The following is a 22,556-nucleotide window of genomic DNA, read 5'->3' as shown; positions in this document are numbered from 1 at the left end:
CTTGTGCCATCCAAAAATACGTTGGTGGAAGCAGAATAAAATATATCTATATGTATAAATATCGCGCACGTTCAACATTTATCCAGCAAAAGAAAAGTTGAATGCTTATTATTTGAATAGAAAGCCAGACCAAGAACGGGGTGTGTGTGTGTGCGAGAGAGAAAACTGAACCGAATAAATAATGGAAATGTTTACAAAAGGAATAAAAGAAAAGCGGTTCTCAAGGTCATGAAGTTTAATAAATCACATGCCATGACGTCATAGCTTCGTTATACTGTGTTTGGTTGGTTTTGCTTGTGTCGCGCCAGCCGATTCTCATGAAAAATAGGGAAATTCACACACACTCACACAAATGAGACATTCTGCCGAAACGCACACACTCACATCATCATCCATACACACACATAATAAAAGTCACACAGTGTGGCTGCCACCGAGAAAATGAACGAAAATAAAAGCGACGAAAAAAGGGGGCCGCTTATAAGATATATATCGTATATTTTGGCGTAGAAACAGAACTGGAATGCAGTGCGCATTAAAACTGAATGAATGAAGCCAATTGTATACACACATCGAGTGAGCACAGTGTCGTTGCATGGCGAAACGCGAACGGCTGCTTATGAATGGGAGTGTTTTACAAGGAAAATGTGAACAATATGTATAAATTATTGGAATCGCATTGTAAATGCCAAGTTGTTGTTTTTTTCTACTCTCTCTCCTGGTTCGTTTGTTGCTTTGCTTTGCTTGTTGTACACCGTAAGGGTTTTACTTTGCTTGTTTGTTTGCATATGGCATTTCTCTTCTCTTTTTTATTGTTGCCGCTGTTGATGTTGTTGCTGGAATCAAATGGAATAAAAATGTGTTCGCAAAACATACAATTCCAACAAAGTGTTCGTCGGGCGACTATTCAAACATACACACACAGAGGGAGACCTGCAAATGATTATATTTCGATACTAATCACTTCAATTTACCACCATCGTCGTTAGCACAATTTTTGTTTTATTATTATTGTTTAAACACATTAGAAGTACTATTTTTGATTGTTATCAAAATAATAAACATCACGCAGAAATAGACAGCGAAAGAAGACGATGAACAAACATAGTAAATGTATAAAAAAAGTCTTACGCACGTACGATTATCACATATATCGCATCGTCTGAGAAATGAAACCAACAACAAGCACAACAAACAATGATTGTTATACGTTTTGACGAAAATAAATAATATATAAAAAACGCAGCTTGTACATGATTGTGCACGCATTTATTTATTGATAAGAAAATTCCGCGAAATTAACGATTCAAATCACAGACGTTTGAAATGCCACTTCGTTTTGTTGCTACGTTTTTTTTTCTTCTTCTTCTTTCATGTAAACTTAAAATAGTAATAACAATAATATGTGGAATGCATATGTATGACATCGAGTGACATCGCGCGACTAAAATGACAAAAAAATAAATAATAATAATGAACTTAGTGTTTTTATAGCGGATAATTTACAACCGTATATAAATTGCATACACAATGTATGGCATCGTACGCTTCGATTGCTCGTTTCATTTATGTGTTCAAAGTGTTCATTTTTTTTTATTCTTAAATTCATTTTTATTAGCTCATTTAGAATTGAAAGTTAAACAAATGATAATTATTTTTTTCTTTACACATTTTTTGAGACACATTGAGAATCTATAATAGTCATATAATTGCGTCGTTCCTGTACCGGGCTCGCGTATCAGCTAATTTAAATTCTTAGACGCTGACATCAGCCAAACACGGTGTGTTTGTTTTTATTTTACAATTTCAATTAAAAATGAATAGATAGAGGGCCGAATAAAGGTATAATATATACGTGCGAAACGTGAACGAAATTGAAACTACACACTATCGAAACACACATTCGAGCCACAATGGATTTATCAGTTCCGTTCCGTTGTATTCGGCGGCTTAGACGCTCTCTGAATGAGACATAATCACCGAAGAGAACAAAAGAATTTAAAATAACATCAAAATGAACTGGCAAACAGATAGAAAATAGGCGACGACAACGAATACAAATACGATTGAAAAGAGGACAAATGAATACGGTATAAAAGTCTCGACGAAATATATATATATTTTTTTAGAAGCGGCTACTATAATACACACGCGCGCGCATTCAAGCACCTTTTCATCGCCTTTGCATAGCCTTATGTTTGTTAAATATTTTACCGAAAGGAAAAACAAAATACACACAACACACGTAATGAAGAAAACGTGCGACAGTGTGTAGACTCTTTTTTGTTCGTTGTCATATCGCTGTTGACGTGATTGTTATTGTTATGAAATGTAGTCGGTTTCCTATGGCTGAATAAATCAAGAACGAAAAAAAAATGAAGAGCGAGCAAGAGAGAGAGACGTTGCTTTTCGTCGACGCACATCAATTGACTCGTAACTATATATATTATGGTCGTTTGTGTCGTGCGAAAAATGTTCGTGCGAAATTGTCGAATGGCCGGGTTGCCTGAGTGATGTAGTAAGTCATTGGCTTTCGTGTATTGGCATCGTTAATTTTTGCGCGTACGCAAAAAACCTCTCTCTCACTCTTTGCGAATCACTGGCGTACATACGGGTTTTTTTCTGTTTCATTTTTTAAAATGTTAATTAACGTGAATGGGCGAAGTGACGCGATTCAAAATCACACACCGCGTATACATACTATCCCTCACCGTATTCTCGCCTCACTAGCATTTATAAACTCGACTCCTATTTTTATCAATGTTTTCTTACATGCCAGATTGGATCTTTTTTTTATTATTATTATTATTGAGGTATTTTTATGCATTGCAGCGCGCGCAACTTCACCCAATGATTTATTTTTCGATTGCAAATTATTTTTGGCATGGGAAAAAAGCAATGTTTTTTGTAATTCGATACGTTGATGTTGTATTTTCATTGTTTGTGCAAGACAAATTGGAATTTGAACAGTGTACATCTCAAAGATGAAGCAGGAGAGAGGAAGAGATAGGGCGAAAAACAAATCGGCAATCGCCTGATTGTCGTAATTTCAACTACATTTTGAAGCCAGCATTTAAGCGACGGAATTAAATTTGCATTTGTAAATAGCTCGTAAAATGATTATGTGACGATGGTGTATGACAGCAGCAACGATGGCAGCATAGTAAACGATTTATTTTTAAACGGACCATCAAACCGTTTCAAATTGACGAACAAACAAAAACTACGGATAGACGTTGTTGAGCGAGATAATGAGAGAGACAGAGAGAGAGACAGGGAAAAAGACTGAAATACTGAGTTAGCTATTTAGAACAAAACACGATATCCATTTTAATTGCCAAGCATATTAAGTTAATCGATCATATGATAATTTTTCATAAACAACCTGAACGACGTTCAAATCCAAAAATAAATTACGTGAGAGTAAAATTCCACGCTGGTGTTTTCTTTCAAAACACAAACTGAAAAAAAACAACGGACAGAAATTTTCGTGTTCTTGCGCGTTATTTTTATATATGTGTTTTCTGTTGTTTTTTCTTTTTCATTCGTTTTTCCACCCACTGCACCTTTTCCGTCGCCAATTCAATCGACTCTTAGCTCTCTATTCATTTTTGTGTCGGTTCATTCTATTTGTACACGTTTTCATTTCATGTGTGTGTGTGTGTGTCTTTTTTCTCGCTTTTTTCCCATTTCTTTCTCGCTACTCCACCTCCTTCTGTGCTCGGCTACTACACGTTCAACTTTTTTCATTCGTGTAAACAAAAACTTATCGCCGGCGAATTCCATTCAATTTTCAATTTCTTTCTTCCTTTTTCTATTTGCTTATTCACTCAGTTCGTGTGCGGCAAACAGCAAACACATACATACAGCGTGACAGCAACACTCTCAGTTTGTTGAGCGGAAGACTTATAGGGGCTGTCGCTGTTCAACAACAAGATTTTCCAAACAAACACACACACACACACACACACGTTTCTCAACATGCTGATAGAATAACAAAATGTTCACTAGCTATTTTATGGTTGCACGAATAAATTTCGATCAATTTTGTTCATTTTTTTGTTATTTTTGTTATCTTCCGTTGTACTGTATTTATGTGAAAAACGAGTCGGCAAAACTTCGCGTAACTCGCGAGAAAAAAACAACACACAACATTATGATTTTGCAATGGAAACTTGATTACCACGAAAATCAAATATTGTATTACGATGTAGTCGAAGTAAAAGTTTTGCGGGAAAAACTAAAGTAATCTTAATAACTTCAGCTATTACTAGACAGATGCAGTCCCTCTCTCGCTCTGTATGTGTGTGAAAGTTGTGCATTGAAAACATGTCAGCATTCAATCCTGTCGACTATGTTGTCTTCGTTCTTTTTTTGGTTGTTTTCTTTTGTTTGTGTGCATTGTTGGCGTTGTGTTGTGTATGTATATATGTTCGCAACTGATACGACTTGGATTCCATTGTCAAACACGAAGCAATTGCAAAAATACTTTTCAATTATTTTGTGTCGAACAATGGAGTCACTTTTCAGTTGATTGAAATATGAGGAAAAATACTGTACTGAAAGTGCGAAATTGAAAAACCGCTTTCCTCCCATATCCCACCGTTAACATGTGCTGGTCTTGAAGAATCTCAATAACCAAAATCAAATGAGAATTACTGAATTAAATGCAGAAAACTTGAAACACCATTATATAACATTTAAATGGGTACGATCAATTGCAAACGTGTTTGTAGACACAATTGGAAATTGGCACATGGAATTGGCACATGGATGAGTGGTGCGGCGCGGTGCGGTGGTGATGAGGAGCGTGAGGACGAGAGTAAGAGAGGCTAAAGTTTGCCGAATGGCTGAGCCATTCAAATGCAAAAGCTTAATCGTTTTGTATGCACAATAGCAAAATGCACTTCAATAGAAGAGGGACGGAACGATTAGATCTAGCTGCGTGTGCAATGTGTATAAATGCGCTCGTACCAGTTTTATCACATTGCAAATCGACAAATCTATGCACGTTTAAAATTGAGCATGGAATTAACGCTATAGTTAGTGTTATAATATAGCAAGCAAAAAAAGTGGTGCTCGTGCGCTCATTCGGCCCCCATTCACCATACGTATCTTTATCTAATGGACGGAAGATACGCAGCAAAATACCAACGGCAACAACACGACAACGACGAGACCACGATGATGAATGGTGAAATGATCGCTTTTGTGTATGAGCGCGTGTATGCATGAATGTGATTGTATGTGGATGCATGCATGTATATGCGGCATAATAAAATGTCATGGCCAAGGCCAGAACTCACAGAAAGACAGAGACACCGAGAGAGAAGAAGAGAAAAAAACACACGCCACTGCATATAAGCGAAATATATAATCCAATTCCGCGCTCTTTCGTTCGCATTCCAGAAATAGAGGTGAACTGAATGGCAAATAGAGGAAGAGGGAGCAACGCCGTATACGTATTGTATGTATGATGGTTTCTGTTGTTATAGAGTGTGCTTATGGAGAGCACAAAATGCACTTGTGTAGATTGCATACAATTGATTGCATGGTGTGTGCGGCTCGCGAACAAGCGACAATGAGCTGTGGCTTTTGCAAGCAGCAGCAGCAGCACCACTACCATTAATATCATTCATTTGTTGAAGCTGTGAATCGCAGTGTTGCCTCCGTTGCTGCTGCTGTTGCCACTATGAAATGAAACCTAGCTATAATGCCTATCACTCGATTCATGCACACGTACATCGAATGAGGGATCCAAAGCACATTTCCACATATGTACTATTTGCACCATCTATGGCTATACACACGTTAGCACGGAAACTATACATATATAGTATATATATTAACGACTGGTGGATAGAGTGATTTTAATGCACAACATATTTCCATCATTAAAAACTATTTGGAAGTGATGTGTGTTTGCAGCGCATTTATGTTGATTCATGTGTGAAATGCTTGTTTAACGCTGGTCGTGCCTAGAATATAACTATATGCTACACTATATTGATAGATTTATCTATATATCTATAGAAGAATAGTGTAAATCCAGCGCTTGAATAATCAACAATGATACGACGTTCCATGCATGCACATATTCAATGCTCTGGCACTGTGCGGTTGTGAGCTTATTTTATTTTGTTTGCTTCTTGGTTTTCTTTCATGATTACATGACACGGTCTCCATTGTGTGCGAGACAGAGCGCATACAAAAGCCTTCTATTCACATTCGAAATGTGAGTATCGTTTAGCATTAGCAATAAGCCATTTAGTTTTGTGTGTGAGAGCGATGCTTTTTACAATAATTTTTTGTAGTTGTTGTTGTTGCTGTTGCTGTTGTTGTTCCTTCGCTTTATTTGTTCTAGTCGCTTTGTGAACCGAAGTCTATTATGTGCTTCGTTTGCAACAACATTCATTCTCTTTTCGTTTTCGCTCTCGATATCTCGCCACTCATTTTTAACGCTCTGTCTCGGCACATATCGGTGCTTAACAGTGGTGAGGCGCATTGTGTATAGTACACACAACATTTTGAATTCGTTTGTTTGGCGTAGCTCGTTGTTATGCTATAGTTTGAAGCTTGCTTTTATCGTGTCGATCTTTTGACGAGTGGAAAATACAACAAACACACACACATATATCAGAGGTCGTACCGTGAAAGTCATTTTTTTTCCTTTTGTTCTCGAACTGCCATTTCCATTTTCGTCATATCTTTTCGCTTTTTTTTTATTCAAAACCATTTTTCTCCCTCATTTAGTTTTTGAGACGGTTCTCTCTACACATAACCCGATATAATCTGGTGTGACTTTATTGTTATGAAAACGTGCTAAATTATTGTTATTATTTTGCAGTCAAATTGATCATTTTTGCCTGTCTAATTGATTCCAATTAAAAATCGGTAATATTTCGAAAGTGACATAGAACTGATGGAGATGGAGAGAACGAGATGGAACCAAATGCAGTAAATACCGGTATGCAGGACCGGTGCAAATGGATGTCTGGATATAAAACACGTTAATTTTTATGTAAATAGAAATGCTGCAGTGGAAATCGATTGATTGCATTGACAAGACGGAATTCATTTTTATTGAAACTAAAAATAGAAGCATCACCGTGTTCTTTTTATTATTCCAGCATAAAAAAAATATTGACAAGTTTTAAAATCCAAGCTTATGTTACATGAATGATTTGAAACGACGAGAGGCGCGTGTCCTAGCGCGTGAAACCAATCGAAACCAATAAATCGAATGTGTGTGAGAGAGAAACAAAAGAACAATCATTGTGTGTACGATTTGAAAATTGACTTTGAATTTGTGTGTTTCACGTTTTGTCCATGTCATGTTAGATGAATGGTTCATTCCATTCTAAAAGCTTTTTTTCACTTCAGCACAGGGGTTTCCTGTATATGTTTACATTCATTTATTCATTGGGTTTGATTACATTTGATTATTGTCGTTGTCGTCGGGCTGCTGCTGCTGCCACCACCGTCGTCGCCATCACATAGCAATCATTATAGTTTCACTATGCACACGCTTCTCAATGCCTTCATTCAAATCGAATGATTTTCATTTTATTGTATTTTGTTGTGGTTTAATGTGTTGTGTGTTCTCTGCTTGCAAAACTCAATCGAAGCAAATAAAATACAGTCGAAAAACTGCCCAGTCATAGTAAATTTTATTTGAAGCATACAAGCAATATTGCAGAATATGTTTTCATTTTGTACGACTTCTCGTATGGTCGCTTGTTCACTTTTTTAAATCGGTTGTATCGGGAAGAGAGGCAGAGAGGGCGCACATACAGAGGCTTAGAGAAGTCACGAAATGCGAACAAATACAGAGAAAGAGAGAGAGAGAGAGAGAGAGAGAGTACACCAACGAAAACAACACAGATGGTGTCGAACATACCGAATTGCATAAATGTCGTATACATGCCATTCAGTAGTATCGAATTGTAATCGAATTTAGCAAGCATAAAATCAGATGGTCAAATTATGTAATTGGATTCTGTTTGTGATTTTGATTTGTCATCTTTGGACATTTTGCTAATTAGCGATTTCTTTATTTCGAAAATATTGTAGTACTTTGTCGTTGGTCGTTATTGTCAATTTGCTGTCGCTGCTGTCGCTATGACCAATTGGCAAAAACAAAAGATAGAATATCAAAAATAATGTAGCAAAATGCCACACAATTGCAATAATCGTTTCGAGTATATATTTTTTTATTGAAGGAATTTATTGCTAAACAGCGATAAATCTATTTCAGGCATTTTATTTGCTCGTCCTTTCCCAAAATACAAAGTAAACACACGTTACTCAAGCAGACAGGCATACACAGAATGAGAAGGATAGAGAGAGTAAGGCATCATCCTGAATTAAGTGATTACTTTTTCGAGCAGCCGAGAGAGAAATAAAGAATGGAAGGAATGAAGATGAAAAAAATACCCGAACAGGGCAACATCATGTGCAATGTATTCAATTGGGGCAAGCAATAAAAATAGCGAAAACGGAATTTAATTAATAGTGTGCATAAAATTGTGCTACATAAAACCATAAAATATCGGGAGTAGAAGTTTTATGGCTCGAAAATCGGATTATCTGATTGCACTTTGAAAGAACTGTTTACATTGAAATACTGCAAATACAACACTCTCCCTTTTTCTCTTACTTCGTTCAATCGTTTGTTTGCAATCACGCGCATCGTTTCAAAGTTTAAATACACATCGATTCATTTATAAACAATTTCTACAAACATCAACAATAACAGCAGCAACAACAAAAAATGATCCATTTATTTATGGCACAAAATCAATTATTTATCTCGTTTGTGATGAGTGCGCGCGCGACAGTGCGACCGTGTGCCCGTGCGCTCACAACAACAGCCACACAAATGAGATTAATATTTTTTTTTTAACTCGTGTCTCAATTCTGGCTCGCTCTTTTGACAGTCGACAACAGTACAGTTGTACACAAATTGTAATGCATTGATTTTTTTTGGTTAAGAAATACGTATAAAACGTTGAATAGACCGAAAATATTTATTGTGATAATTTCATTTTTACGATAGAGAGATATATATTCATGAGGGATAAAAGAGACAAAATTACAATCAATAGACTATTATGACTTCCGAATCTAAGAATAGATTCCGTTTGAAATGAAAAAAATTATTATGCTGTTAAACAAAATTCAATGATGGTGGTGACATTAAAGATGCAAGATTATTGAATATTTTCAAAATAAAATGCAAATCATTGATGTATAAATACATTTTATTTAAGGAACTTTTCAAATTGTCTAAACTTCAACAAAAATTGGTTAAGGCTAGTGTAGAGAATGGTAACTGAAAATGCTGCTCTGGAATGTTCGAAACCAAAAAACTGAACTGATGTAAGGAACATTTGCATGTGATGATTAATTAGCAGCGTCATCCGATGCCAACAATTCGGCTAACAGTTACGCCGGATAAATGAAAAGATTGATAACGTCTGACCATTGGGGTGTTCAAATAGAAAAAAATGTGTAAACATTTTTATGAAAGTGGCATCATGCTAAAGTTAGTAATACGCGATAATGGAAGCTACTGATATAATGCAAAAATGTTGGGAAAAAAATAGAAAAACGAAATCATGACCGATATTATTTATCCGGCGTAAAATGCTATTAACCAATTTTCACCGACAACATGCTCAACGATCCCATCAAATTGCCATCAATGAGAAGGGAAACGGGATCATCGTCCTGGCGAGTACCGAGCGCATACAATATCGGTAAATAGTGTTCTGGCGTTGGGCTTGAAAGTTTGGCCCCTTCATGTTTCATAAAATTAACCAATGGATGCTCTTTGGCCGGACCTTTCCAGTTCACATTGTCACGCACATATTGATTAAACGATTGTGCCCATGGATATGGTTCCGAATCGTCACGCCATTTAAGTGCACGCAAATTATGTACAACATTTCCGCTCGCAACAATTAATATGTCCTGATCGCGTAAGGCGTTAAGTTTTTGGCCCAATTCATAGTGTTCAAGTGGTGATTTGCTGGCGTCAATGCTCAATTGAACCACGGGTATATCAGCATTTGGATACATTTGGATTAGTACACTCCATGCGCCATGATCGAGACCCCAATCTTTGTCTAATGTCACCGACACCGGTGCCAATAAGTCAGCCACTTTTTGCGCCAATTGCGGTGCGCCGGGTGCATTGTATTGGGCATCAAAGAGTGCCTGTGGAAATCCACCAAAATCATGAATGGTACGTGGTTTTTCCATTGCCGTAACGGCTGTACGTCCAATGTACCAATGGGCAGAAATCACCAGAATTGCCTTTGGACGTGGTAACATTTGTCCCAATTGACGCCATAGCTTGGTATACACGTTTTCTTCCAATGCATTCATCGGACTACCATGACCGATGAAGAGAACAGGCATTCGTCTCACAGACATTTTGACTTCTCCCAACGGTAGCACGTCTTAAACAAGAAAAAAAGTCCGAATTAATTGCTAGTGCACATTTCAACATTACATTTTAGCTCAAATAACATGAGAAATAATAAATAGTGTAATGTTTGCCCAAGGTCGAATCTGCCGTTCGACCAGAACAAAAACAGCATTAATTTCATCTTCACGCTCGATCGATTGATCGTCTCGTATTTGCACACTGTTTATCATTGTTAAATCGGTAAACTAATAACGTTTGCATTATTTGACCGAGACGAAAAACAACAAATAACCGACTTGGATTACTCTGTCCGAGACAAAAAAATAAACAGAAAGGGAAAAAAAGGCGCGCGCACACACACACAACTCGCTCATAATGCGGATTTGTTTTCATTTTGATTGCGTTTTTCTTTCTAAATAAATATTTATAAACGAGAATAGTGAATCTTTGAGCCATCTGGCTACCAAATGTATGTTTTTGTTTATATTAGTATTTTTTTTGTTCTGTTTGTTTGTTTCGAATGGAAAAAGCTTGTCGCTTGCCATGCATATCTCGAAAACAAAGGAAATTTTACTGAATTCGATGCAAGCACCGACGCAACAAACAATTAAATTTATGAACCGAGAGACGAAACGAAGAAACAGCAGAAAGTGTAAATAAATCGTGTCATACATGCGATACGAGGAGAGAGGAGACGAGAACAGTTTTATGGGATTTGTCAAAGGCTATTTTAATGCAATGAAGATGATGGAAAAAACAAAACCGACATGTACACATTTAAATCGACCGAAATAGTACACACTCACACGACGCGATAACTACGTTTGAATCATGAGTTCATGATCATTCATGAAAAAGCTTGTTTTGATGTCAGCATTTGTTCATTTAAAATTCATTGCAAGAGTGCATTAGTAATGGTTTTGAACCACGCACAATTCACCATTATTACCACTTGATCGTTCGACACACGCAAACTGCATCAGAGAAGAAAAAAAAAAAGAATCATCATTACGGGCGTGCTCACTCCAAAAACACAAATTCACAATTAGTACGTTTTTGTCATATGTTTTATGTCATTCATCGGTTGTTCTCGTTGTAATTGTTGCTAACCGACTTTTCTGCTTTCATCGTCGCCATCGCTGCCGCTATTGCCGCCGCCGCCACCAACTCTGTTCAATGAACAATGTTTGCGTTTTGGAAGAAAAGAAGAATGAACAGAACACACAGAAAAAAAAACAAAAACAATCGGAAAATGATTCTAAATCCGTCAGCATTATAGTAATATCCAAAACTGAAAAGTATATACAAAGTGTTTCGTGAATGCACACAAAAAAATGTTACTAATACACTCAATTACAATGAAATGACTGGCTTTTTTTTCAATGGAAACATATTACATTTCACATGATTTTCAACTTTTTCGATTATTAACAAAAAAAGAAATATTCTACGATTTGTTTACGTAGTGTGTGAAATGATGAAATTTCATATGGACGTCTCTCTCTCCCCCTCTCTCTTTCTTCCTCAATCTGAAAATGAACGAGAAAATACCGATGATTTCGCCATCGCCGAATGAATGAATCGTAGTGTTAAAATAAATTCGAGAAATTCTCTCTCGGCATGATTATATTTCATTTTAGCGTTTGAATGAGTTCACTCACTCGATATGAACGCGATATTGATGTGTATCTTTTTGTAGCGCCCGAAGGATCATTCAATAAATGAAATGGTATTTCCGCTTTACGAAACTGCATATCTGTCCACGAAATGTTTATATTTGACACGACAAACACTCGCACACCCATACAAAAAAAAACTGAATGAAAAACAATGTTCAAATTAATTTGTTTGTCATTTGTTAACAAACATTTTGTCCGAGTTTTGTATATACATTTCAAATCGGAGCCCCGATTGTGCTGAGAAATGGGAGAAAATGTCGCCGCAAGATGTATGGATAAATTTAGAAACTTTTGATACGACAAAATAAAGCAAAACCAATTTTTTTTAATGCGATTCTTTGTTTTCGTTCAACGTTGCTCATACTCACGCTCACAATTATTTCGATTTTTCTTTTTCGTTCGTTAGTTTTTTTACACACAATCGGAATTTCGTTCATTTTAGTCACACACCCACTCTATTTCTTGCAAGTTATTTTTTTTTCTCATTCGTTCGCCGTGCCGCGCACTCTGTTTATATTATGATTTAGTATGAAAATTTCCGATGACGTAGAATAAATTTGCATTTGATTTGCATGATGCGCCAAGTGCCTAGCGACGTGCCAGATAAACTAAATACATTGCAATTTGTAAGCGTCTATTCGTTTATTTCCTCGAAATAATGTGTCTTCGGAGAGGGAGAGTGAGATTTGTTGCCAAAATACGTTTTTTTCTTCTAATTATTGTTGTGTAATTTATTTTCGAGCTTCGCCATACACAAACTAATTAAACAAACGATATGCCATTTCAATTCATTGACGGCACACCAATTATTGTTAAAACTGACTGGCGGCTCATTCCGCTGTTGTGTTGATTGGGCATGTGTATGCGCGCACTTACGCTCACGCCGATCTGATTGATGACGCACTCAATCAATGAACAAATGGACACAAACTGATGGGGATAGATATGCGTTTTTATCGTCGAAACACTAATCAAATCACTGTTGTTAATAATAAAATTATTATATTGGTCAAACCACATATAGACATTTGCATTTGAGTGAATTATTTCTCTTTCTCTATCATTGGCACCGTACTGTCTCTCTTTTTGACACATTCGTTTTTCATCATCAATTCATTTTCTAATTTTCATCGAAAGCAATGTCAAACAGCGTGACATGATCAGTCTACCTTAATGTTTAATGAATATAAAAGTACGGTCAACCAGATTTCAAATTCTTTATTATCAGGCCATTTTGATCGAATCGTCGTGTGTGTATGTTGTTTGTTTGACGACATATGCATTTTTTATGAGTGAAATGTCCATTGATTTTCATTCGACGTCGTATGTACGTAATATTCATGTGATAAATATAGAATTAATTTGGTGTGTTATCTGTGTGCGGCTCGAGTCTCGTACTGTCCTTTCATCGTCCACATCGGCACCGCCATCATCATCAGGTCATGTTTGTGATTAATTAAATACAGTGCTACCGATGTGCTTCAACATGTTAATTATTTCGTTTCAAATAAAAGCATATTTTTTTTATCACCCATTCACATTTTTTTGTTTCACTTTCGGTAATTGTGTGTACCCCGGCAACAGGACGAATTTTATGATAAAAATTTCGAGCACAAAAAAAATCAATTCATGTGTTTGACCAGTTAATAAATATCATCCCAAAAAAAGTGTATGTATATGAAAATGAATCATTTTGATTTCGGCTTAAAATCGGACTCAATTATTAAATAAGCTATCATGAATTAATAAATAAGAAGGAAAAAACGATTCGAAACAAAACGGCGACGCTCATACAAACATGCTGCACGTGTATGTGTCCGTGTGAATGGTGGTGATGGATGATGTAGGGAAAATAATATTAAAATTCAAAATCCATTAAGATAACGAATGATAAAAATTGAAACTGTTTGGAAAATACAATAACAATTGCTAATTGCATTGAAATGGAATTTTCAAAGTTTGAACACAGACCGTATCATTCTATCGATCGAATAAAATGCCCAATTACGTCACGCACAATATCAATCTGATGAAAACACACAATCTACATTGACACGTCGCTGTGAGTTAAATTCGATGTTCGAAGCGAAGCGACGCCGAAAACGTATGACTTTATATCTGAAATGTTTGGAGATAATCAACATTGGTGCTCATGTTCCTGTTGTTGCATCAAGCTTTCGCTTTCTTCGAACGAAAAACATATTATTCTCATTTCTCTTTTTTTTGTTTCCTTTAGAATTTCATTAGTATTGATTTTTTGTTGATCTCGTTGTTTTGCTGTCGTAATACATTCAATCGCATCCAATACAATATATAGTGAAATTAATTCATCGAATGAAACTCAACACTCACCATCATTTATCCCAAATCATTTAAATTACGTCGATTTAAAAATTTAATGTTCTCCCGCTCTTTCTATATTCGTAACGAAATCATTAGTCATTTATCGCTGTTTTGATATGCACGCATTTTGATTCACTAAATGTAAAAACATGTTTTGTTTGCCGCCAGCAAATTTTCATCTTCTTTCTAATTTATATTACTAATTGGGTGAACTATCAGTTTTCGAAGATTGTGTTTTTCTTGTGAAACGATCATTTGGCAAAGCCTGTTTTTTTTTTCAATATCAATATGAGTTTTTGGTCCGGTTTTTTTTTTTACCTCTCACATTTGTAAATAATTATACACTCGTCTTTTGAACTCACATACAAAATAATCAAATTTAAAACGAACAAACACCTGAGACCACAATCTCAGTGATGCTTAGGCGCAAGCAGGTAGAAAAATCACAACAACGAAAACAAAGTCACAAATAACAATACACACTCGAGTCTTTTGTGTGTGAGTGCGTAAGAGAGAAATGATGATGATGTCGAACCATAAAATGGATTATAGATTTAGTGTAAAAAATGATTTAGCCTAATGAATCACATCTTGAAAGGACAAAAGTTTTTCGTTTTATCTCAAATTCTCTCATTCTCCCATTTATCCCTAACAAAATTGTGAGTCACACAACTAACAAGGTTTGTGTTTTTTTTTGTATCTGATTTTCCCAAGAAAAATGATGTCGAGCATACGAATTATTGAGATACAAAGTACAAAAAATGGTTTGTTGTTAAAGTTGTTTTTTTCCCATCTTCTCTGGGATGGTCATTTGGCATTTTTCGGTCTATTGTTTGTAGAACAATCAATGCCACTTAATGACCCATTTTACTATGTATATATTCTAATACTTTCAATTTAAGAAAGTAAATTGGAAGAACCGAAGAAAATTGGCAAGCGGTGTTATGTGTAACCTGATACGATGCACTAAAGGTACCGTTTAAGCCTCGATGTAATTTCGGTGAAATTTGAGCATGAGCATACCAAATACGAAAAATGTGGATCGACCAGAGTGGATCAATAAAATGAAGAAATGGTATACGATAAAATGATGAGTTTATTGCATAACTTCGGCAATTATGTCATTTGAAACTTGTCGAAATGGAATTTAATTGCCAATGAATTGTCATTCTTGACATTTTTCAAGTCATTTTTTTCTTTGCTTTCGCTTTTTTTTCTGCTTATTTTCACGTGACAAATTTGTGGGGGTAAAAATGGATCAATTTGGGCCGTGATACGGTGTAGTCCGATGGCATAAAAGCGATTGTATAATTTGGAAAAAATCCCGAATGAAAATCCATTGTGGCAGATGACTACAGCCTTGGGAATCATCTGTCAGCTCAAAAAGCATATTATTATCGATAAATGAACTCATATTGATTGGATATTCGTCAACGGGGATGATTGTGGTATTTTATATTGAAATTTAATGCTCTACATTTTCGCTATAATAACAATCATTGCATAATGAAAATTCGCCATGGAAACAGGCTTAAAAATTACGTAATAACGTTCTAAGTGTATTTATTTTTCGATAATTCGATAAATACGAATGAAAACTACCAAATTTGTATTCAATGAAATAATTGCTATTTCAATTTGATTCGCTTCGTCAATTACCGTTCAATGTGCTGATCAATTATTGTCTATGTAAACAATTCTGTCAAGTGGCCATATCTTAAACAAGCTTTAAAAGCAAAAATAGACATGTTTTTTTGTTGATAATTATTACAATTTATATACATCATCAGCAAAAATCGAAAATGTGTATGTATTATCTTGCTGTGAATGTCAACAGACTCAAATCGAAAATTCAACTCGCTGATTCTCCTTTTCTCGCCCTCTCCTCTCTTTCTCTCGCTATTTACCAGCAAAACATAAAGGTGATAATTAACCGTTTGAATAATGAATATATACTTATATGTATAACTATATATGATATAGTCACTTTGTCTATGATCCATGAGTAGCTTCGTTGATAACAGCGACAACGATTCAAGCAAAGTATAGCTTGCGAGTAAAAAAGAAAGAATTCGCTCGATTCATGAAAAACAATGTCGATACACAACTATATAAATCCGATCTGACTGTGCGACAGATGAACAAGTATACAATAATGGTGCAATGTGCGAGCGAAAGAGGGAGGTCAGTTTATAAATGTCTATCATCATAGAATTTAAATTGCAATTGAATGAGCAAAAAATAAACATCCAAGAATACACGGCAATTGTGCACGTTACTAAGCCAAATAATGTCAAATTAAAAATATGAACACGAACAAACAGTGAAGAGCATAAACAGCGATTGAAAACAAGCAGCACCAGCAGCAACGGCGGCGACGGCGACGACGGTAACAGAAACGGGCATGTAGGTGTTTGCAGTTGACTTGAACGACGTTACACGATACAAAAATGTATACACAAGATTAAACAGGCAAGAGGTAGAAGAGAGAACGAGAGAGAGAGAGCATTTTAAGTATTTTTATTATATAATTTTCAATTCATAGAGCTCTTGTTCTCGCATATTTTTTAATTTATCCGCGCTGTTCTTTCGCCTCTTGTGAGCGTCTCATGTCCCATTTCTAAATTGTTTCCGTATGTATTCATTTCATCAACAACAACCGAGAATCGTAATTTTTTTTTTGGACATGAAATTCCTCTTATCCATTGTGTACACGCTCATTATTCAACGCAATTTATTGATACGGTTGTTTTCTCTTTTTTGCATTCACTTCTGCTTTTGATTGTGACAGAGTGTATATAATTACGTTCCTTACTTGAAAATTTTGATGAATTTTTTGGTAATAACAACAAAAATGGCACAAATTATGAAAACAAAGAGAGATTGAGACAAAATACACAATAAGAACTTGAATGGAATATTAATCACTTGATGAATTAATTTCCCATCATTTAATCGACGACGACGACGACAGCGACAGCAACGAGAATGACGAAGCGAGCACGCAACTTTATAAATATATATATGGTTTAGTTGCCATTGAGAGTGTGCGTGTGTGCGTGAATGGAATTTAAAATGATTGATTACAATGTCTTAAGACACACTGCGACAAATATCGTAAAAGCAATTTGAAGAACAAACGCCGTTGATGACAATGACACCTATCGCGGTGCACTCAACAGTATCTCTATTTAAATGATTAACTTATATATTTGGTCATAAAATTAGAAAAAACCATTTTGTGATTAATAAAGTGCCATGAGCACCGTTTTTCTATTTAAGGAGAACTAGATTTAGTTTCTTTAGTTCTGGTTCCATATAGGTTCGTATATATTTGAAGAAAAAAAAATGTTTCGTTTTTTTTTCGCCTCATTCATCGTCATCGTTGTCGTCGTCACATGGAAACGACTTACGCCAGGCGCACTAAGAGAGCCAATATGACTAACAATTTTTTTTTTATTATACACTGTATTATATAATTGCTTTAACCACGCAACTAATACCAAGCCAACCTGACGACAGCAACAGCAACGGTGTCAGCGTCGGTGGCGATGGAGTTGGTGGCACTGACTTGAATTACAATATGTATATTATTCTAGCAAACATACAAATATCTTGAGTGAGCGACTATATGTGTGTTGTTATTTTTTTTTTCGTCCGCCGATTGAATGGGCTGTCGCATATACTATACTTGCATATTAATATCGATATAAAAATCGCATGCTAGATTTAACCGCATATCGATTGAGTGTGTGTGTGTGTGTTTTTTTTTTTTATTCTTCTTCATTCTGTTCGTTGGGTTATAAAGCAGTTAATTTCATGTGCAACGTTCTGTTTTTGCCAAAGAAAATAAACTGCACGATAGCGAAATACCGGGAACGGAAAGGGGAAAAAAGATGATGGACTTTTTTGTTTCATCATTCATCGATTTTCTCTTGGCATTTTATTCGCCGTTTTTCTCATAATTTTGTGAATCGACGCCTTTTCTTCTTGCACTTGAGCATAGAGAACGAGAGAGAGAAAATTATGCTTCTTTTTTCATATTCTGCTTGAGTCATGACCTTGAATATATATATATATGTTGTATGAAACGAAAACGAATTCCTTAAGCGTTTGATTTGTTTAACGAGAACAAGAGTTCGGTGCTGTCGTGTTGTGTTTATATATATATTACCATATTATGCGGTCGTGCAAAAAGGAATGAAGTGAATTTTTTTTTTCTATTTGCTGTCTTCATCGTTTGTTTGTGTGTGACATTAATACGTTGTGTGTTTGAATAGATTTTTTTCGTCAGTTAAGAGCAGCTCGTACAACGACAGAGTACAAAAAAAACACAAATATTACGAGAGTGAAGAAACAGCAGAGAAAAAAAAATATATAGCGCGATTGAAAGAAAACGAGCAAAAATAACCGCATACACCTCAATGACAGGCAGCAACGCCTGTTGGAAATATATTGGCGACCGGCGACGGGGTACAAATTAAGCATTTTTAATTCCGAATGAAATAACACGGAAAATAAACATTCACCGAATTCTAACCAGCGCTTTATATTATATAGATTTTTTTGTTGTGTTCGGCATGGCTTCATTTACCTCTTGCTTGAATCGCATTAAGCGGCGCACAGCGCCATTCACAATCATTTAACAGATTTTTTTCTGTCATCGGCGATTCGAATGGTGATAAGCAAATCGTTGGCAAACTTCTATTTTTTTTTCTTCTCTCGCTCGTTTTTAATTCATCGACTATGAAATTTTTTTTTGCATTGAATGAATGGTTACCGTTTATGATCACATGAATTTTACAAATATATATATAAATTTTTCAAATGAATCACAGAACAGAAACGAAAAAATGTATACGTTTGGTCGCATAACATCAAATTGAAAAGTAAAGCACATTCGGAAAAAAAAACTGAAAACACTGTCAGATTCTACTGATTGGCTGAGAAAAATGTTGGTACTTACGTAGAATAAATATGAAAAATAGTTGTAGAATAATGTGGTTGGCCAGAATGGAGTTAATTTAACGGGGTTCCTCTTGGGATGACGGCAATAAAATTTATTCAATTTGTGGTTGTTGTTCGCTCTGCGTTGATATAACACTCACTCTTACACCAGATTTTTATTTATTTTTTTATTTTTTCGAAAATATTTTTTTTTTATATATACACGCACACTTTAGCTCAATAAATTTTGTTTTAATTGCATCTGCAGTTTCTTTTCGATATGGCTATTTCCATATTCGTTTGTTCATTAATTTAAACCATCCATTGATTTCGGTGCCAAATGACTGTTCTCTCTACAATTGAAATATTCTTCAAGTTTTTACATAGAGACAAAAAAAGAATTATTTTTTTCGGCTCTTGATTTATTGTGTAGGCATTAAAATTGTTTTTTTTTCTTCTCTCTTATTTGCTTGCATAAAATGTTACATTCTTTTTCTCAGCACTTTGAATAAATGCGACGTGGTCGACACAAATGAATTTAATCTTGTTTATTTTTTTGCTTCAAATAAATCTTTTCGAATGACTTTTTTTGAAAGATAAAAAAAATTGGCATAAATTTATTATAAATTTAAATTACAATTTAAACTCGTCTTTTTTTTTTAAATCACCAACGATGAATACACAATAGGAAATGAAGACTGTGTGTTGTTATATATATATAAGTTTAAAAAAAAATTCCTTTTTCACAAAATCTGACACGATACGAAATCGGCAAACGAGAATGAGTTTGGCGAGCGATTACAATCGATAGCCGGCGAACATCGATCGACCGAGACTTATTGTTGAACGTTCAAAACTCAACTGAAACGCACACACCAGCTGAACGATTGACGAGGAGTCAAAACACACAAATGCATTTTCATACAATATCGGCACATTACATTCCGACAACACGACGTAGACGACAACGACGACGCATCATCACACAGTCAAATAGATCGCGTGCGGCAACCACTCACTTACTCATACAATATCTTACACATTCTCTGTCTCGCTCCGCTTCGGTGTATCGTTGTATAACGTAATCGCTCTCGTGTGAGACATTATCCGGCAATGTCTACCGCAATTTACTACGAATCTCTCACGAGCAACAGCAGCAGCAACAGCAGCAGTAACACCATTGCCGCTCCAACACATATGTTGGATACGATAAACGGAAAGAGAGACGACTTACTACACTGAGAATTGAAACGCACGGACCAAGTCGTCGTAAATAATAATGAAAAGGAAAGAAAGAAAGAACACGAAAAAAAAACACAAATGATTAATAAGAAGAAGCAGGCAACAGCAGTAGAAAACGTAAAGCAGAACTTCTCTGATTTGTGTCGTACGTATACACTTGACACAAACACAATGCAAACCAACCGAGCCAATATCGTACCAAGCACTCATACACACATAGCCTGACTACCTTTTGCTATACATAATTTGGTATTATTTGTTAGAGAGCGTAGAGAACGAGGCACAACAGAAATAACATATAAATAGTATTCTTCGAAGAGAAAAGGAAGACGAAGTAAAAGAGAAAGAATGCATAGAGACAAGGAAAGAAACAACAAGAAGAAGATGATGATGAAGAAAAAAAAAACTACTAAGAAACAAATGAAATATGAACGATGTGTGTAACTCAGCAGCGTACTACTATAGTGTGTACTTTTTTTTTCTCTCTCGTATCGATGAAGCGGAGAATAGAAGACACAACGGACGAAGAGTAACGATAAAAACGAGAATAAACAGCGCACAAAAGACACAACACACTTACAGAAGATGATAAAAAGAAAACGAGAGAAAAAAAGCGAAAAAAAAAAAAACACAACAAAGCCAACTCTCTGAAAGCATTCAATATTGGATGTTACATTATACTATATCGTCAGGCGTTATATAAAAAACAACATATATACACAATTCTTATTATTCTTCTTCTTATTCTAGAAGCGAATTATCCGTATGCAATGCGAAATGTTAGTTTTGTTGTTTGTGTATCTCTCTTTGCTCAGCATATTGTCTTCACACAGCTCACGCTAATATTGTGTGTCGTTCGCTGATCGAAACGATGACAACGAACGAACAACGAAAGAAGTTAATATGATCCAAAAATAAACATCGGTGGTGCTGTGATACGCACAATTTTATATGGCTTTAAACTTTTTCAAATGTACTCAGTTGGTCTTGTTACTTTATTTCATTTTGGTTGTTGTTTTTTTTTTCTTTCTCTCTCTGCTGTTGTTCCTTGTTTCGTTTGTTCTTTCGTTGGTCTTTTGCCGTGTTGCATTGAAAACGCTGAATCGAAATATTTTACTTCTATTAAGGGCGTTTGAAGTTCATTTTTAATGGTTTTTACACTGCATTCGCACATTTGAGGCGATATTTTTTCTACATGTTCCGCTCACCCTCTCTCGATCCTTTTCTTCTTCTTATCTTAGGACGTCTCCTTTTATCGTTTGTTACAAAATACCTTATGAATATTTTACGAAGTGGAAATCATATTTTTAACCCACAAAACGCACTTTGACTAAATTTCACTGTATTTTTCAGCCTCCCCTCCTCTTTCTGTATCTTTGTCTCTTTCTGATTACAGTTTTCAGTTCAAAGTTAACCGAAGATTTCTTTCAAGTGCCTGTGTGTAACACACACACTAACTGCGACTGCATTTACTGCAGATACATTTTATGTAATTTGATTTATGTGGCTTTCGTCTGTAGGCAAAGCTTTTGCACTGTCTGTACACAATGAGAGAACATTTTCCGACTTGAAAAAGTCTGCACGTGAAAACTAAATATGAGAAACAATGTTGAAAGTTCTCAACCTCTCGCACAAGTTTTTGTCGGCAGAGTGTAAAAACGATAACGCTTCGGTACTTGTGTGCATCATTTATTTCTTGTTTCTTTTTTTTTAATGAACAACGAGGTTAACTTTGTCATGAAAATGTCATTATGTGCAGCATGATAAATTATTTACAAGCAAATAAATAATAAAAAAAAAAAATTGGTGCTGATTGATTCAGAAGCCTAGCAAACACACACAGAGAGAGGGAATATCGCACATATGGGGTGAAAGAAAAGGTAATTGGTTGACCAAATGATTAATCGATA

General features: G+C 35.5%; 2 protein-coding genes across 2 annotated transcripts in view; both read right to left on the bottom strand.

The window, feature by feature from the left end:
* The window catches only part of LOC116343558 (probable basic-leucine zipper transcription factor O), a 28,342-nt gene extending 8,070 nt beyond the window's left edge, over positions 1 to 20,272 (bottom strand). Inside the window, exon 1 of the mRNA XM_031771688.1 lies at positions 19,424 to 20,272. The gene's annotated coding sequence lies outside the window, so the exon portion shown is untranslated. The remainder of the gene's footprint in view (positions 1 to 19,423) is intronic.
* Positions 9,246 to 12,665, bottom strand: LOC116343559 (4,5-DOPA dioxygenase extradiol-like). Its single transcript, XM_031771689.1, has 2 exons — positions 12,661 to 12,665; positions 9,246 to 10,466 (listed from the first exon to the last, which is right to left on the bottom strand). Exon 2 carries the CDS (start codon positions 10,438 to 10,440, stop codon positions 9,655 to 9,657), a length of 786 nt encoding a protein of 261 aa, XP_031627549.1. The 5' UTR covers positions 10,441 to 10,466; positions 12,661 to 12,665; the 3' UTR covers positions 9,246 to 9,654.
* Positions 20,273 to 22,556: the final 2,284 nt, after the last annotated feature.

This window comes from Contarinia nasturtii, unplaced genomic scaffold, assembly GCF_009176525.2.
Source record: "Contarinia nasturtii isolate CC-2019 unplaced genomic scaffold, AAFC_CNas_1.1 Cnas_scaffold_1037, whole genome shotgun sequence".
Taxonomy (NCBI): Eukaryota; Metazoa; Arthropoda; class Insecta; order Diptera; family Cecidomyiidae; genus Contarinia; species Contarinia nasturtii.
The sequence above is the reverse complement of the archived record's forward strand: the minus strand, read 5'-3'. Positions and strand labels throughout refer to the sequence as shown.

What these genes read in the sequence shown, in the direction of transcription:
- LOC116343559 (XM_031771689.1), bottom strand. Translation starts at nt 10,440, where the DNA reads ATGTCTGTGAGACGAATGCCTGTTCTCTTCATCGGTCATGGTAGTCCG.